Source organism: Coturnix japonica, chromosome 38 (assembly GCF_054131305.1).
Source record: "Coturnix japonica strain WE chromosome 38, WE-NBRP24, whole genome shotgun sequence".
In the NCBI taxonomy this organism is placed as follows: Eukaryota; Metazoa; Chordata; class Aves; order Galliformes; family Phasianidae; genus Coturnix; species Coturnix japonica.
The window spans coordinates 1,342,713-1,359,748 of record NC_140700.1 but is presented as its reverse complement, the minus strand read 5'-3'; the positions used below and the strand labels follow the sequence as shown (position 1 = coordinate 1,359,748).

At 56.2% G+C, this 17,036-nt stretch overlaps 2 protein-coding genes across 2 annotated transcripts; one reads left to right on the top strand and one right to left on the bottom strand.

Moving 5' to 3' along the window:
- Positions 1 to 1,190: 1,190 nt before the first annotated feature.
- ARL8A (ARF like GTPase 8A) lies at positions 1,191 to 11,142 on the top strand. The gene is made up of 7 exons (XM_015884817.3): positions 1,191 to 1,467; positions 6,095 to 6,175; positions 6,961 to 7,034; positions 7,757 to 7,850; positions 8,949 to 9,016; positions 9,619 to 9,689; positions 9,815 to 11,142. Exons 1-7 carry the CDS (start codon positions 1,345 to 1,347, stop codon positions 9,862 to 9,864), a joined length of 561 nt encoding a protein of 186 aa, XP_015740303.2. The 5' UTR covers positions 1,191 to 1,344; the 3' UTR covers positions 9,865 to 11,142.
- Positions 11,143 to 12,705: 1,563 nt separating this feature from the next.
- On the bottom strand, positions 12,706 to 16,832 carry GPR37L1 (G protein-coupled receptor 37 like 1). The gene is made up of 2 exons (XM_015884811.3): positions 16,047 to 16,832; positions 12,706 to 13,951 (listed from the first exon to the last, which is right to left on the bottom strand). Exons 1-2 carry the CDS (start codon positions 16,719 to 16,721, stop codon positions 13,139 to 13,141), a joined length of 1,488 nt encoding a protein of 495 aa, XP_015740297.2. The 5' UTR covers positions 16,722 to 16,832; the 3' UTR covers positions 12,706 to 13,138.
- Positions 16,833 to 17,036: the final 204 nt, after the last annotated feature.

Below are 17,036 nucleotides of genomic sequence, written 5' to 3'. Positions count from 1 at the left end.
TGGCCAGTGCAAAAAAAAGGTCATTTTTGCTCACTTTTTCACATCTGCTCTGTTGTGGGGCTGGACTCGCCCAGGTACCCCCTTGGCTGTGTTTGGTCTGAATACTGCATTGCTGGAGTCCCTCTGGCAGGGACTGCAGTACAGCACGTGCTATCAGGAGGCAATCTCTGCAATCTAACAGCTTGAGCGCTGCAGGCGTTTTGGGTGGGAAGCCCCAAACTGGTGTAGGGACATTCCCTGGGCTGAAATCTGTTCCTAAAACATCTTCAGGCAGAAATTGCACATAAGAACTGTGAGACGTTGAATTTTTCACTGCTTCGAGGAAGAGCTACATGGGAGTAACAACACAAAGCAATGAGATCGCTGCTTCTTTAAGGCCCCCCTTTGAAAGCGTGGGAATCCTCAGCAGCATGCAGCATCTCTGGAAACAAAATGGTTTCTGTCTCTGCAAAACAAGGCAGCTTCCCCGCAGCTCACAGCACATGATGGAAAACCACTTCCCACCCTGCACTGTCACAGGCTCCGAGATACCCACAGCAGATCCAATGGCAGCTCAGCTGTTCTCTCCTGTTCATGCCCAGTTCTGGGGCAGCCCTGCAGCACACACAGCTACAGCTTCGTCCTGTGGGTGCCCGGCTCTCCCAGCTCAGTTGGTGTTTGCAATCCCATGGACTCACAGCATGGTTTGAGTGGAAGAGGCCCTTAAAGGCCATGTGGTCCCACTCCCTGCCATGCACAGGGACACCCACAGCCCCAGCAGCGCTCACAGCCCTGCCCTGCCCTCGGGGGGCTGCAGGGATGGGGCAGCACCGCCTCTCTGTGCAGCTCCTCACTCTTCCCTTAGATCCAATTTGGACCTCCCCTCTCTTAGTTTGAAATCACCTCCCCTCGTCCTGTCACACAGACCCCGCTATGTACTGTCTCCTTGCAGCCCCTTCAGATCGCTCCTCCCAGCAGGCTGTGAAATATCCCTCCATAAAGGCGCTTTGAGCGTCGTCCCGTGGGTTCATCGCTGCGGTGACACCGAGCGGAGCCCCGCGGTCACACAGGGTCGGAAGGATCCCCACGCGTGACCGTGTCCAGGCCCAGGCCGCGCCGTGCAGGCCGCGCTTTGTGTCCTCCCGTCCGGCAGGGGGCGCTGTGAGCAGCGTTGAGCGGCGCGGGCCCCACCCGGCGCGGCGCGGTGCGGCAGGAGGCGCGCGGACAATACCGGGGCGGCGGCGCGGCCCGGCGGTGCTCGGGGTTCGGCTCGGCCCGGCCCGGTTCCACCCGCTTCTGCCCGGCTGTGCTCGGGGCTCGTCTCGTCTCCGCACGGTACGGCCCGGCGGGGCTCGTTGCGGCAGCATGTTGGCCCTTTTCAACAAGCTGCTGGACTGGTTCCGGGCGCTGTTCTGGAAGGAGGAGATGGAGCTGACCCTGGTGGGGCTGCAGTACTCGGGCAAGACCACGTTCGTCAACGTCATCGCGGTGAGCACCGGCCGCATCCCCCCCCCCCGGGCCTGCCCCCAACCCCCGGAGCACCGGGACGGCCCCGGCCCGGCCCTGAGCGCCCTCCTGGGTCTGTCCCGGCCCGGCCCCGCGATGCCCGTTTGTGGCGCGTTTCCCGTCCGTGAGCCCAGCACTGCCTTTGCTTTGCCGCGGGCCTACGAGGAGCTCCGCACCCAAACCGCGGCCCTGGCGCCCACTCGGGGGCTGCAGCCGGTGGGCACATCCCCGCCCCGCCCGTCGATCGCGGCCCTGCAGCCCGAACCCGGCTGTGCTCGCAGGGCGGCTCCACGAAGCCCCCTTTCACGCCCCACATTTGGGCCGTATGCGGGTTCTTCCCGCTGTCTCCAACGCGATGCGGTGCAACGGGAGCCGCCCACGGGTGCATCCCAAAGGGACGGGGTTGGGCTGTCGGGAATCTCAGGGTTTCATTGAGGTCTCTCTGGCTGTCCCAGTTCCCGGCTGTGGCCCCGTTGCATGCGCTGTCCTCGCTCCTCGGCTCTGAAGCAAAGCGAGTTATTTCTGCTTGCTCAGAAGCTGCTGTGCTGTCAAAGGTGGTTTTGCAGCTGATTTGAAAGCTTCAGTGCACTGCAGCTGTGCTCTGTGGGTGGGTTTCCTTTGGTAGTGGGCATGGCAGGAATGGAAACCATCCTTCCCAAAAGCAGCCGTCCCACAGAACTGATGGCACAGCGCTGCACCTCTCTGCTCTGAGCCCCAAGATGCAGCTCTGGGTGTTCCCAAGCTCAGCACTGGCAGCTGCCGCATGTGCTCAGCACAGCCTGGTGCTCCCAGCAGCCCTGCATGAACATCAGCTGACAGGGAGCTCTGTGCCTGCAGGGCTGTAAGATTGCAGGCCTTCCAGAGCCCACATTGTCCCTGCTGTTCAGTGGTCTGCTTTGCAGTCTCATGTCGGGGTGGGACACAGCAGTGCCAGGTGTGGGCTGGTCCTGCTGCTGCCTCTCTGTTAGTAGCAACCAGAGGCTGCATTAAGAAAAATCCAGTAGAAAATAATGTCTTTCCTCTTGAAATGGAGCTTTACTCCAAACCTGCTGGGCTGTTTTGTCTCTGTGTGGCTAGAAATAGCTGGGGATGCCCCTCACCCTCTTGCTTTTCCAAAAGCCCTGTCCCCGTGTGTCCCTCCTACCCCAGCCATGTCTGGATGGCTTCTGTGGTTCCCAGTTCTGGATGTAAATAGCTCACACGTGGCAGTTCTGCAGCAGTGCAAGACTCAAAGACTCGTCCCATTGAACCACTATGGCTGGTGTAGGGAACTGGGATGTCTGGTTATTCCAGCAGCTCTTGTGGGAGGTTCCAATGCTTGGGCTGAAGCTGGCTGTGTGTTCTGCTGGTGTTAAGCAGTTGGTGTTGGGGTGTGCAGCACCTTTGGCTTTAGTTATTGAGCAAGTGGGCCTCCTGCCTGCGAAGTTATTTGGACAGTTCGCATTGGTTTTGGCAGACACACACTGCAAACAAACAGTGATCTTTGAGGTAACGTCCTGTAAATCCAGGGACAACTGGAAAGGAAACTCAAGATGCCAAAAAAATCCCAGCCCAACAGGATCCGCGTGAGGAGCGTTTGGACCATCTCGTCTGCCTTTAAAGGTGTTGGAACAGAAGTGTTAGAAGGGAGAGGTAGCTGTGATTCAGGCTTTTGGATGAAAGAAAAAACAACAGAGCTCTTGAAGAGTGATTTCAGCACAGCTGCAGAGATTTTCCAAGGAGGCTGTGGGTCCAGATGACATTCCACAGTCTGAAGTTCTGTGCCGGATGCTGGAGCTGCTCATGGAGGCTTTGCATCTTCCAGTATTTGTAGCTGCTGTTCTTCACCTGGCTGCTAAAATGGTAGTCAGGTGCCTGGAAGATGGGCTGGCTGCCTGCAGAGCTGCAGCCCTGCTGCTACCGTGCCAGGGGAGGGCTTTGCTGCAGGTGGCCACAGTTGGCCAAAGGCAAAGGGAACTCTTCCTATGTTGTCTGACTGATGTTTCTTTCCCAGATGTCCTTGAGTTCCCCCACAGCATAACCTAAGCTCTGAATGCAGCAAAGAGCTGCGTTGTAATTATTATCTTTGAATGAAAGAAGCACAAACTTAAAAGGAAGCCTCAGTGAGAATGTAGACATTAGTGGGTGCAAAGCTAAAAGGCAGCATGGGATTCAAGCAGCTCAACTTGGCAGTCTGTGGTCCAAACCCTCCCAGAGCCTCAGAGATAGATTTGGCTTTCAGGAACTCAGTGGGGCTTTGTTTCTCCACATGGCTCTTGTAGCATCTCCTGCTCTATGCCATGGTCTGCCTTGACCGAGAGGTGTCTGGGTGTCTCAGTGCCTGTCAGCTCTTTAGTTCGCACCCTTTCCTCCCGTGGCATATACTTGGGGCAGGGGGTTTGGCTTGGTTTCCTTGAGTGCTTTGCAGAGATTGAGAGAGGATCTGATACCCCAGGGCCTGCGGACACGGCAGGGCTGGGTGAGGTGCAAGCCCCAAACTTGGGGTCTGATGCCTGCTCGGCCTGGTTGTGGATGCTTGTTCCTTACGAGGAATGGACAACAAAGTGCTGGGATTCAGTCCTGGGCACGCTTGGAGCCCATCCACCCTCTGCTGAGTTCCCCATTTTTCTTGTTCTTATTTTTTTTCTCAATGCAAAAACTAGCACGGGCCTCATTTCCTCTAAAACCAGTGGATGTGTCAACATTGGCCTTAGCTCTGGGCTTCATTAAGCCTGCTTTGTAATTATTACCATTATGCAGATTTTCTGCACTGACCGACTCTACTTCTCAGTAGCTGCAGCTTCCAGCAGGTGGAAGAATTGGTTTCTATTGGCTTAAATATTTCCTCCCTTCTCATATTTACAGCCTCAGAGGAAGGAAGAGTTTCGATTAGATTCAGTTTTACCTCCCAGACCACACGACACACCCCAGAATTTCATGGTAAGGGATGGTACAAGCCTGGAGCTGCTCCTCCTGCTCCTCTGTGCTGTTCAGCACTGCAGCAACCATCAGCAGAGTTCTGTTCCTCTCACTTCTGCAGGTCAAGTGAGCCAGCACTGTGCTTATGGTGGCATCCCAGGGGATAAATCGTGCCCTGGTGAATGGGGTCTGGCATGGTTAGGGCTGTGGTGTGATGCTAAAGAAGCAAAAACAACCCAAAGATTTTCTAAGAAACTTTGTTTTCTGGAAAGAAACTGAGCTTCAGTGTTACCATGCTCTTTATCTTCAGTATTTTTTATGTATATATGGCTTTAGCTGCATTGCAGGGAATAGGATGAGTCTGTCCAGTAGAGCACCATCGCAGCTGATACCTGTGGGGTCAGGGCAGAGTGGGCCATGCTGACATTACTTGGGCTCTTGGAGTAGCTGGTGCCAGCCCTGGGGCAGCCCACAGATGTGTCCCCTGGGCCTTGGAGCTGAGAACTGCATTGTTGGGTAACCCTGCAGCCTGTTTGGTGTTCCTACCATGTGGAAAGCCTGGGATACTGAGCTCCTAAGTGAAGGAGGCAGCTCGGGATGGTGGGCTGTGAGCAGCTGGTGTGGTTTACACAGAGCAGGTCGTGTCTGTGGCAGTGCTGTGCCGTGGGGAATGTCATCAAGTGAGGGACAGTGCCTGACCTGGCAGGTGATGGTGTGGCTGCAGGAGACAGGGCTGGGACTGAGCTGGAGGTTCTGCTCATCCCCACGGGAGCCAGGATCCCAGGAACCCAGTGGGGAGCTGGTGGGGCTGGGAAGAAGCATCACTTGTCTTCACATGGGACCCCAAAGCAGTGTGGCTGTGTAGGATTCTGAAGACATCCTGGTGATGTCACATGCCCCAGTCTGGGCTTATTGGATGGGGGAGTGGGTTTGAGTGCTGGAGCAGTTCTGCAGCCCTCCTTTCCACCCTCCTCCTTCCCTATTGCTGGTCTCCAGGGTGCTTTCTGAGTGCACTTTGGCTCAGAGACCTCATGGCTGCTGTTCTTTGCTGTCAGAATGCAAAAGGGAAATGAAAAACGGAAGCAGAATGTGTTGCAGAACTGTTGGAAGTGGTTAGGAAAATCCTGCTAAATTCTGCGTATCAGAAAATGGCATCAACTGCCTTCTCTTCATGTGGTTTCAGGTCTCGGGCTGCTGGATTTTGTCTTGTCTTTCAATGGGTTTTATGAATGGCCTTTCATTGCTGTCCTGAAGTCACCTTGGAGGGCCTGGGGGCTGGAGCTGATTGGAGAAGAGCATGATTAGCTCACCAGGGAGTCACATCCCTGGGGCTGAGGTGGACTATGAAGGCCCAGCACCATCCCACCCCTCTAGCATGGCGAGGTGTATCTCCCTGCAGCAGAGGGATGGTTTCTGTTCACTGCCCTGACAGCACTAACCCACTTTTGTGGTGGCAGTGGGATGCTGCAGATCTGCAGCAATTTTGTGCTTCAGACCAGCACGTGGCTGAGCTCTGATGCCTGTGTTGTGAGTAAGGCACTTCAGCAGCCAAGGGGCAGCTCGTGGGGACAAGGGGATGGGAGATGCAGCCCCCACAGAGGATTTGGGGTTGTTTCTAGCCAGACTTTCTGCCCCTGCGGTGCTGCTGTGCTTCCTGGGGCAGGCTGGTGGGTTTCTGAGCCTCCTAACGCTGTTTGGCTTGTCCTTGCAGTCAGGCCAGTTCAATGAAGACATGATCCCAACAGTGGGCTTCAATATGAGGAAGATCACCAAAGGGAACGTTACCATAAAGGTAAGGTACAGAAGATATCTTCAGTGCAGGCTCTTGGGGTGAAGGGTGACATTTGGGCTTTCCTGTTAGAGGTTGAAGAATCCCAACAGTGCCAGCTGCTTGTTCCTAAGTTCTGCTATGATCTATCCTTTAGGTTTGCATGGTACCCTCCAGAGGAGATTGTGAGTGGGGATAAAGGAGATATGGACCTTTGCAGAAAGAGCCAGGCCAGGCTGCAAAGCTGGAGCTTGCTGGTCAGGATTTGTAGACATGATCACCTCTCTGAGAGTGGAAGGGTTGGGGGGGGAAGGACACAACTTTCAGATGTGGTCTCTGCCTTGAGAGCAAAGAGGGAAGAGGTTATTGTCCCCCCTGGATCTTCTAGATCCCCAGACTGTACTAGGAGGTGACTGTGGGCTGGTCATCTCCTACTGCAGCTCAGCTGGAAATGCTTCAGTGTTTCTGAGAGCAGGCCTACTGCTTTTAAGTGTCAAATGCATCAGTTCCCCCAGGCTTCTGGCATGGTGGGCATGGGGAAGAGGCCTCAGGCTCTGGCCAGGGCAGCTCTCTATGTGAACAGAGGCTTGTCAGAGCCTCTCTGAGTTGCAGGAGGCACTGACCCAGGACTGATGCTCTCCAGTTGCTTGCCAGGGTTTCTTCTTTCTTTATAGTCTGGAAGCCTCATCCTTGAGTTTGAGATCAGGCACTGGTAGGCACAGAGGAGGGGATGGGGCTGTATTTGGTGCATGCTGTGGGGCAGCCAGTGATGAGGAGGGCTGTGCTAATTCCTCTTCTTCCTGTCACAGCTCTGGGACATTGGTGGCCAGCCACGCTTTCGCAGCATGTGGGAACGGTACTGCCGTGGAGTGAGTGCCATTGTGTGAGTATCCATCAGTGGGTGTGACAAGATACAGCTTGGCCAGCTATGGGGACCATCCCTTCATCCTCTCACCCTACCTGAGGGTACTGAGCAGGGCTAAGCAGCTCCACTATCGGGACTGGCACAGTGCAGGGCATTGCAGTCTCAGTGCTTCCATGGGCTTTGGGTAGAGGGCAGCAAATGGACCTTGAGTGGCTCCAGAATAACAGCCCTGTAGAACCTTCCTTTCCACTCAGCATCCCTCAGCCCATCTGTATGCCTTGGATCTTGCCTTTCCTTGCTCCCTTGGTTTCTCTGCTGCCCAGTCATCAGAGGGGCTGAGCAAAGGTCAGTAGGATCTTGCCCGTTTTCAAGAGGATAATGGGAAGGATAATGACCAGCATTGTATTCCCAGGTCCATGTTTATGCTGCTGAGTGAACCTAGTGCTTAGAGGAGTCTGTGCAACACTTGCTGCTGACTGTCAGCAGTCTGTGAGTGTCCTTGCATGTCCCCTACTTGCAAGTATTGCAGGAAGCTTACTCCCAGAGTCCAAGACGGAGACAAGTCTGGCAAGGCATTCATGGGAAGCAGACTGCATACTCCTAAGAACAAATGTTTATCTGAGAGCTGAGGTTGGAGCTGTTCAAACCCAGTCTGAAAATCAGATTTTTGTGGTCTTCACCAGCTGATCAGTTCTCACTGCTTGCCACATGAGTGTGCTCAGGGAGTCCTTCCCTTTCAGGTACATGGTGGATGCTGCTGACCAGGAGAAGATCGAGGCCTCGAAGAATGAACTTCATAACCTGCTTGACAAGCCGCAGCTCCAGGGTATCCCGGTGAGTTGCTGCCTGGGTAGGATACCCTCACCCACTGCCACACACAGCATCCCCACTGCGCTCCTGCTGAAACTGGGAAAATGATGCTTTCTATCACAGTGCTGGGCTGAGCAGCACTTCCAGCACTAGGAGGGAAGCTTAGAAGAGACCAAGAGAAACCCTTATGTGCGAGATTGTCCGCCTGCATGAATCTGCACCTTTTTTATGAGGGGAGACCTTAAGGTTTCATCACCCAGTAGCACAGCTGCTTGACTGTGACATTTGCAGGAGATGAGCTGTCAGCAGTAGGACACCCGGTTGGGTGATGATGCTGCCCAGAATTGGCATCCTTGGAAAGGAGCTAATCCAGGACCTTGCACCACGTCCCAAGCATTCATGGCCAACTAATTTAAGCTTCTGACATAACACACTGCATTTGCAGCACTTCAGAGAGCTCTTTTTTAAGAACAAGGCTACTCCAAATGTAAATTGGAGGATGCTGTGTAGCCATGCTGCTTCAGAGGCCCTGATTTACAGCAGCCTCAGTGCTGCCTTGTCAGATGACAGTCGTGTGGCTTGCTCGGAGCAATGAGGAAGTCCTGCTTGGGGTTTGTTTCCTTTGCATAGTCCTAAGATGTCTTTGTGGATGTGAAAAGCTGTGAAGTAAGAGATCAGTGGGTACTGCAAACAGCCATTGCTTTTTCTGGGGGGGAGGGGGAGAGGTGCTGGCTGCCTGCAGGGAGCAAGGCTCTGCAGGGTGTTTGTATCCTGATAATGTCAACTTTAGCCCATCCGGCTTCACGTGGGATTTATGCTCAAAGGTAAATGGCTCCTGGAGGAGTGTCCTGCATACCTCAAGGGAAAGTGGTGCATTTCAGAAAGGATAGACTGTGGGTCTACTTCTCAGTGGGACAAGAAAGTATGCAGGAGATGTTGGGTACAAGCCAGTTAACACCATTAATGGAGGTGCTCTGCCTTCTCGTTGCCCGCTGAAAGGATTTATTCTGTTGAAGTAGCCTGGACTTCTTCCCAAACAGATCTTGGTTCTGGGTGCCAGGCACAGTACCCTGCCCACTCTGGTGCCCAGGAGCTTCACATGTCCCCTCTTCCCTTCTACAGGTCCTAGTCCTGGGGAACAAGCGAGATCTCCCTGGTGCCTTGGATGAGAAGGAGCTCATTGAGAAGATGTAAGTGTGGGTGGCCCAGGGCTGGGACAGGGGCTGCCTGCAGCAGCACAACCAGCAGGCAGGCTGCAGGAGCTGGGACAGCAGCTGGGCTCCGTGTGCCACTGGGGGGCGTGGGGGCCCGGCACGCCATGCTCAGTGCTCTGCAGTGGCACAGGCTGTCACCATCCCAGGGAGCTCAGCTCTGGGCATCTCCGCACAGCCACTCAGAGATCTCCCTTGTCTTGTGTGCATCCTGTGCAGTTCCCAAGTCCTTTGTGCCCCATCTCCCAGCTGTGCTGTGTAACTGAATTTCAGGATGTTCTGAGCAAAGCTGTGAGATTTCATGGTCAGGGTCTCCTTGAGGCTGGCCTCCTTCTACCTGTCATGCAGCCCCTGTGCTAGCCTGGCTGTCAGACAGCAGGAGCAATGCACCGGTGTCTTCACTCAGTCTTCCTTGGAGTCCCCAAGATACTGGGGACTTCGCCCTTACAGGGGGTAACCCCCTTCTCAGAGCCTGAGTTCAGAGGGACTCTGAAAGGCTGCCCTGAGGCATCACACATTGCTGCAGAGAATGCAGCCTGTGGAGTCTGAAGCACTCAACCAGAGCTCTTCCTCTCCTGCAGGAACCTCTCTGCCATCCAGGACCGAGAGATTTGTTGCTATTCCATCTCCTGCAAAGAAAAGGACAACATTGGTGAGTGCCAGTGGCTCAGGGTGCCAGTGGGTGGGGAGCAGGGCTTGTTGCAGCACACGTTCCCCCAGTACAGGAGTGGGGGGACAGCTGAAGGGAGAGGCTGTAAACTCCCTTTGCCTTTGCAGACATCACCCTACAGTGGCTTATTCAGCACTCGAAGTCCAGGAGAAGCTGAGATCCCTTGGACTGCAGCTCAGATCGGGAAGATGCCATTGTACAAGCCCATACCCCCTTCCTTCTCCTGCTCTGTCCCTCCAGCTCTCTCTCTCTAGATGGGTATTTTTAGGGGACCCCAGACTCCACTCGCATTGAGGTGGAGCCCATGTTTTTATTGTAAAGAAAATGTCCTACTCTGCCCTCCTTTCCTCTCTCTGTCTCTTCTTCCCATTTTGGCACTGTTCTGTTGTTGTCTGTGTATACAGTATATATATATATGTATATATATTTTAATTTTTTAATTTAAGCACTAGCGCTGTTACTAAACTGGGCCCCATGAGCTGCCTGAGGTCAGCACTGGGAGGAGGATGAGGCACATGGCAGACAGCAGCCCCCAGGATGGAGCTGGATAGAGCTGCAGGCGGGTCCTCTGGAAGTCCTCATCCCTTCCTGGGGTGAGGAGGAGGTGCAGCACCCTGGGGCTGTGGGGATCATGCCTGTGCAGTCCTTCCCCAGGCTTCAGTCCCCACAGGCAGGGTTAGTGGGGGCAATGCCATCTCCCCCTCCACCCCAAGGCTCTTCACCCCACCATAAGGATGAGGATTGGTCATGACCCACTACCATCAGTCTGCCCACATTGCCCTCAGCTGCCTCCACCTCTCCTCGCTGCCCTGAGCACCTCACCCCCTGTACATACCCCTGGGTGCCCCAGGGCCTGCCCAGTCCTGCACAGCAGCCCTGGCTTTGCTGCTTTGCTGGGTGGCACTGCTGGCTCCTTGCCTGCACATGGGGAGGGGAGAGGAGACCTCAAAGAGCCAGGCTGTCTTTGTCCCTTTGTGCTGAGTTATTGAGTCTGTGCTGGTTCAGCCTTGGGGTTGCTTAGTGGGGTGGGATATTCCTGGGTAAGGGGGGCATGCTGGAAGCAGCAGGGAGGTTGGGGCCAGGTCTGCCATAGTGGGAAGGCACTGGCCTGTCCTCAGCTCCAGTGGGGCTGTTAGGAATGGCCGGGGGTTGGGGGGCTTTTGGCCCTTGTGTGGCTCCTGGGGGTGGTGAGGCCGGGGGGCTTCTCTTCTGTTCTCATTTTTGCAGAGTTGCACAAAGAGAGGTTTCCTTTTTCTTTCTTTTTTTGTTCTTATTTAATGAATTGTAAAGTGGTGTCATCCCTCTCTGCCCCATTTTTTTTTTTTTTAAGAGATATTTTGGTGCAAATTTGACCTCTGTTGGGAAATGATTCTTGTAACTGTACAATTTTTTTTTTTTGCCTCCTAATAATAATAAATTAACAATTTTGCGTTGCTGGGTGCAGTTGCGCTCCTTGCTTCCTCCCCACCTCAGGGCTGTTGCCTGTGCCTTGGGGACAGTGCCCAGCTTCCTGTCCCAGTGCTCACCTTGCAGTACCTGACAGCTCTGTGTGGTTTACTGTCCCCATGATGGCACTCAGGACCTGCTGGAACCAATCTGATGGCTCCCAGTGCATTGTTTATTCATGCAGATGGGCTCCAAGCTGCGGCCGTGGCTGTTTCTGGACCCTCCTCTCACCCACCCTGTGTCCTGGGACACCTCATGGGATAGCAGTGCTGGATTGGGAGCAGTTGTGTTGGATCTCTGCCCTCCTGCCCATATTAGTTCTTCCCCGTGGGCTGTGGCTGGTGGTGGCAGGGTGCCCCATACCACGTGCCTTTTAGGGGCTGTCCCATTGCACCTGGAATTACGCTTTGTGTGTTCACCACCCTGCCTGCTTACCTGGGCATATGGGGGCTGAGACTGGGGTGCAACGTGCACCATGCATTGCCCACAGCTCACAGCCCTACGGGTCCCCACCTTCCCTGCCCCCAGCCTGGCTCCCTCCTCCCCGCACACCCGCAGCAACAAGCCAGCCTTTGTTCGCCTTTGGCCGGGGCTCAGGACAGAGCGGCACTGAGCGAGCGCATGAGAGCAGCCGCCTCGCCCTTCCTCCCACCACTGCAGGGGCCCCAGCTCTGGGGGTCCATGCCTTAGCCAGGACCCTGCTTGTCCCCGAGGCAGCCGGGCATCTGTGCCCCAGTGCACACCCTGGGCGGTGAGGTGCCCCCAAACCCCCACAACCCCCAACATCATCAGCACAATGCAGGGAGGGCTGGCGGAGGGAAAGGAAAAACACAGTTTTGTGCTACTGGGAAGAAAACTGGGGCTTTTGTTTCCCTGGCAACAGAGCTGAGAAAGCAAAGCTCGGTGGGTGCTGCTGCACAAAGCCCACAGTGAGCCCCTCGCATTCACCCGCCCGTAGCAACCGTCTCCCTCTCCCCGGCATCCCATGGGCTGGGGTGGCTGCCAGCCACACACACAGGGAGCTTTCACAGCTCAGCTCTGGGGGCAGCATGGGGAGGGGGGGGGGGGCCGGCACGGCCAGCCTGCCCTTACTGCTCCCAGCAGCCTGCCTGGGGTAGGAGTCCTGGTGAGAGGTGGATGTTGGGTTTGGAACATGCACTGGTTTAAGATTGGCACCTCGGGTGGGTTTTGTGCCACTGATAGGCCAAGTGGACAAAGCACCCGGGGCTGTTTGGATGAGATGTGGGATCTTGGTTCTGCACAGTGCTTTGCAGGCTGTGGGGCACCACTTCCCAGTGCCAAGCTTTCCTGGGGCCAACTCAAGCCCCACAAAGCAGTTGGAGGAGCTCAGCTGAGGCTGCCTTGGCACTCAGTGCACCCTGGAGGCATCACCCATCACCCTCAGGTGCTGCCTGACCCCCAAGTGCATTCTCACCCCACTGAGCTGCCCACACCCACCCAGAGCTCTCGAGTCTAAGGGAAGAGCATGGGGCCACACAACACACTGTGCTCTGACTCCCCATTGCTCTGCATGTCTATGTGCACGACGTGCTCTAGTTTACTGGTTTATTGAACTTTACAGGGCACTGCTGGGATCTGGTCTCTGGGACCTTCTCCTACTGGAGGGGGCTGGCAGGAGGGGACGGGACAGGACGAGGGCAGTTTGTGTTTGCTAAGTCCTCTGCAAACCCTCCTTAATAGCAGATGGAACCTTTCCTGCACAACTCCATCAGCAGAGCAGCAACCCTCTGAGCCTGACCAGGCACGGAGGGAGGTGACGTCCTTTGGGCAGAGGCAAGAAGGCCACTGGTGTAGCCATGGGGACTGGACACTCGTTACCCAACACGGGGTTTGAAGCCCACGGTGCAGCACCTGAGCTGTCTCTCCTGCTTGCTCCACGTCCAGGCATGGGGCACTAATGGCAAAAACAATGCTCGGTCTTGGGAGGAGGTGGTGAAATGCTCTCTACGGCTCCTGGCTGGCTCTTAGCAGGGCGTGCCGAGGGCCAGGAGGGGTGGAGGAGACTCTCGGGGCTTGTCAAAGAAGATGGAGGAGGACATCTCTGTCTTGAGCTTGCTGTCGGCGCTGCCCTCGCTGGAGGTGGCATCGGGACCGCAGCCCTCACAGCAGCAGCAGCAGCAGTCCATGAAGGCCTGGCCTAATGGTCTGCAGAGGCACAGGAGCAGGACGGGCGTCACCGAGCACTTGAAGAACAGAAAGAACTGGTTGATGAGGTTGAGCAGGTCCAAGGTCTGCTTGGACATGTCAGGGGACATGTAGGCCACCACGATGTTGCAGACGTTCTCGGGGGTGGTGCAGAGCCCATAGATGATGGTCAGCCCGATGATGGTGCAGTTCAAGTGGCTCTCACACTGGCTGTGTTTGGTCCCACGGCACTCGGCCTTCTTCTCGGTGCCACGGATCCTGCGGGTCACCAGCTGGCAGCTGACGGTGAAGAGGATGGGCAGGCAGAAGTAGCAGCCAAAGTACCACCACATCCGAGCGTTCTGGTAGGTGAGCACCAGCGAGTAGACGGACTCGGGCAGGTTGGATGAAGGCTTCATGGTGCAATACTCGGTCACCACGCCGGACACGGGTGATGTGTCCTGAGCCAGCTGCCAGAGCAGGACCTCCGGCACTGACAGCGTCATGGAGCCCACCCAGATGACAGCCAGCTTGGCAATGATGGACTGGCACTGCTCAATGGGCCGGGCGCTGGCCTGTGGGCTGGTGGCCGCGTGGAACCTGTCGATGCCCAGGGCACAGAGGCTGAAGGTGGTGACTCCTAGGGATGATACCTGGTGAAGGGGAAGCAGAACAGGTGGGACTTCCAGTGGGAGCCTCAGATGCGTTGGTTTCACAGTGGTGCTGGAAGCCCCCAGCTACCCAACAGCCCCAGGCCCTTCCTCCAAGGTTTGACAGAGTTCATATCCCAGGTTTGGAGCCACTTTCCTGTGACTTCTGGAGGGGCACTGGGTAAGCATCCCTTGACCCACATGTCCCTACACAGCTCCCTGTTCTGCACAAAGCTTTGCTGGATGCCAGTCTGTCCAGCCAGAGTTGGAACAGCAGGATTGTCCCTCAGGCTCTTCTTCTATTCTGGATGTTTACGGAGAGGAAAAGCACAGACTACTGCTCCCATCAGAGCCTTCCTATGGCCCTGGCTGCCCAGGCTGGCTTGTCCCTGCCCTGCTCTGCAGATCTGTTGTTTGCTTCCCAGGCAGCCCAATAGAGCTGAAGACACAGTTGTCACAAACCAGCTCAGGGCAATTTCCGCTGCACTGAGGAAAAACATCCCTGTTTGCCAAAGGGAAGAGGCCAAAGGAAGCAAAGGGAGGGCTGCCCAGGCGCTGAGGGTCACAATCAACATTCAACCCTGCAGCCCCTGGCCAGGAGCACGGCAGTCACATGCTGCTGCCCCAAAGCCCTATGGCTGTTCCTGGCCTCACGAAGCCACTACACGTCCTCCTGTGCCGAAGGACATTCCTAGCACTTGGGAAACCTCCTGATGCGTGTGCAGCATGCAGCAACCTGCCAGTGGGTTTTGCAAGAAACAGACCTGGCACCTCTGACCCAGAACAGCTCCAGCATCCCTGCTGAGCCCTTTGCAGTGGCTCTGAGTTGACCTTGTTAGTGCTGCAAGGCACAGCAGCTCGTGCCAAACACCCAGCACCACCGCTCAGTTTCACCACAGCATCTCCCCTGACACGGCATCACAGCCCCCAGCACAGCATTGCCATCCCATGCCCAGCCCCACCACCCAGCAATGTCCCAGCACCTCTGCTCAGCAGCAGCTGCGCCACTATCTCTCCTTTACCCTAAGGCTGCCTCCAGGCTCCTGGTCCTTGGGAACTGTGCTGTGACCACACAGGGACATCCCCAGGGGATGCCATGCACATCCTTAAGCAGCCCCAGGATCTCAGCATCTTTGGGGGATCCTGAGGCACCCCAGTGCTGCTGGCTCACTGATCCTGAAGGTGCCACCTTCATGGGGTGCAGCAACCTGGACTGCCCAGATTCAGGTCACAGCAGCACCTCCCCAAGAAGGGTTCTGCTTTGGGGGCAGTTCTCTTCCCTCTCCATTCTCACCTGGCACTGAACCTGTCTCAGAAGATGGCCATCTGTATTCCTGCCCTTATCTGAGTACTCCTGTTGCCTGGTCATGCTATGGGATGCTTGGGGTAGAGGACAGGAATGGGACAAAGCCTTCATTAAGTAAGTCTGGGATGGTAGACCTCCAGAAATGAGCAACTCCTGCTTTGCTGAGCAAAAGAGACATTACTGGGATGGTGGAAGCCCATCATCTCATTGTGCTGGGCTGCAACCTACAGGTGCTGGCTACAGTCAGGGCACACTTAGGGCTGTGCCTGGCACCAACCAGACCTGTACCCAAAGTAGCATCACTGGGTGCCCTGTGCAGGTGTGTGTATCCAGAGCATGAGCAATCATTCCTTCTGCACTAATACCCAGCCTGGCTGCCCCCAGGAGCATGCAGAGCCCACCTCCAGAAGATCTGGGGTGATTCTGGGGGGGGGAGGGAGGGGGAGAGTGTGATGGGATGTGTCATCAAGAGGTCCTGGAGCTCAGGGACGTGGCTTAGCATGGACTTGGTAGCATTAGGTTCATGGTCAGACTTGCTCTTAAAGGTTTTATTCCAATGTGAATGACTCTACGGCTCTATCCTATTATTCTACACCTCAGGGTCATTTTATTTTTCACCCATAAGGAATGAGCAGAGATCTCAGGTCCCCAACCCCAACCCCAACCCTGCCCCAGACCTGCTTAGCAGTCAACATGAGAAATGTCCCCCCGTGGTGGGGTCCTCTGGGCACATGGTGCCAGGCCCTGGGCAGTGATGGAACCCCCAAAGAAGGGGGCAGAGCAGCCCCTTACCTCCATGAAGGGCACGATGCGGCACGAGATGTCCCCCAGCAGCCGCTTCTTGGTGATCTCATTGAAGATGACCACAGGAAGGCAGAAGAAGAGGATGAGGAAGTCCCAGAAAGCCAGGCTGGCCAGGATGGAGTTCCAGGCGCTCTTCATGTAGTAGTTGTGCCACACGATGCACATCACCGAGAGGTTCCCGATGATGCCCACCGCGAAGACGATGAGAGACAGGAACATGACGGCGTAGGCGCTGTAGGAGTTCTCTGTCACCGGGTACAGCGGGTTCTGGATTTGCAGCCGTTTGTCAGACACTGTGGTCAGGTTGGTGGCAGGTTCAGCCCCCCCATCCGTGGGGATCCCCCGCTGCTGCTCGGAGGGGTCGGTGCTGGATGGCACCATGGCCCTGGTGGGGTGCAGGCTGGCGGCATTGATGGGCCTTGGGAACTCCACCCTCACCCCCGGCACGTACTGCTGCACAGACTTGGAGTCCTCCACCGTGCCCCGGCGCGGCCGTGCCTTCAGTTCTGCGTTATCCTGTGCAGCCACGGGCAGCATCCCACCTCCACCCGCGCCCTGGTTTGGGTGCACGCCGCCTTCTGAGCGCTGCCCGGCTGTGCCTGGCATCGCCGCGGCCCCCGGCAACGCCAGCAGCAGGAGTACGAGCGATGGGGGCGAAGGCATGATGTCCTCCGCACCCTCTGCGGGAAGCGTCTGACAGAGCAGCCCCGGGGCTGCGGGGAACGAGGAGGGGCCGGGGGGAGCTCCGCTCGGTCCGGCTGCGACCGCTGCTGTGGGCGCTGCGGAGCGCTCCGGGCAGGATAAAGGAGCGGCAGAGCCGGGCCCTCTGCTGGTCACCCACCGCTGCCAAGAGCTGAGAGCCACAGCCCTGGATGCGCATCCCCCCTCTGCCCTCCGGCGTCCCCCAGCATCTCCCCACGGGGCCCTGAGCTGCCTGAGCTTGTAGGAGGCAACCAGACCAAGGGAAGCGTTGGGATT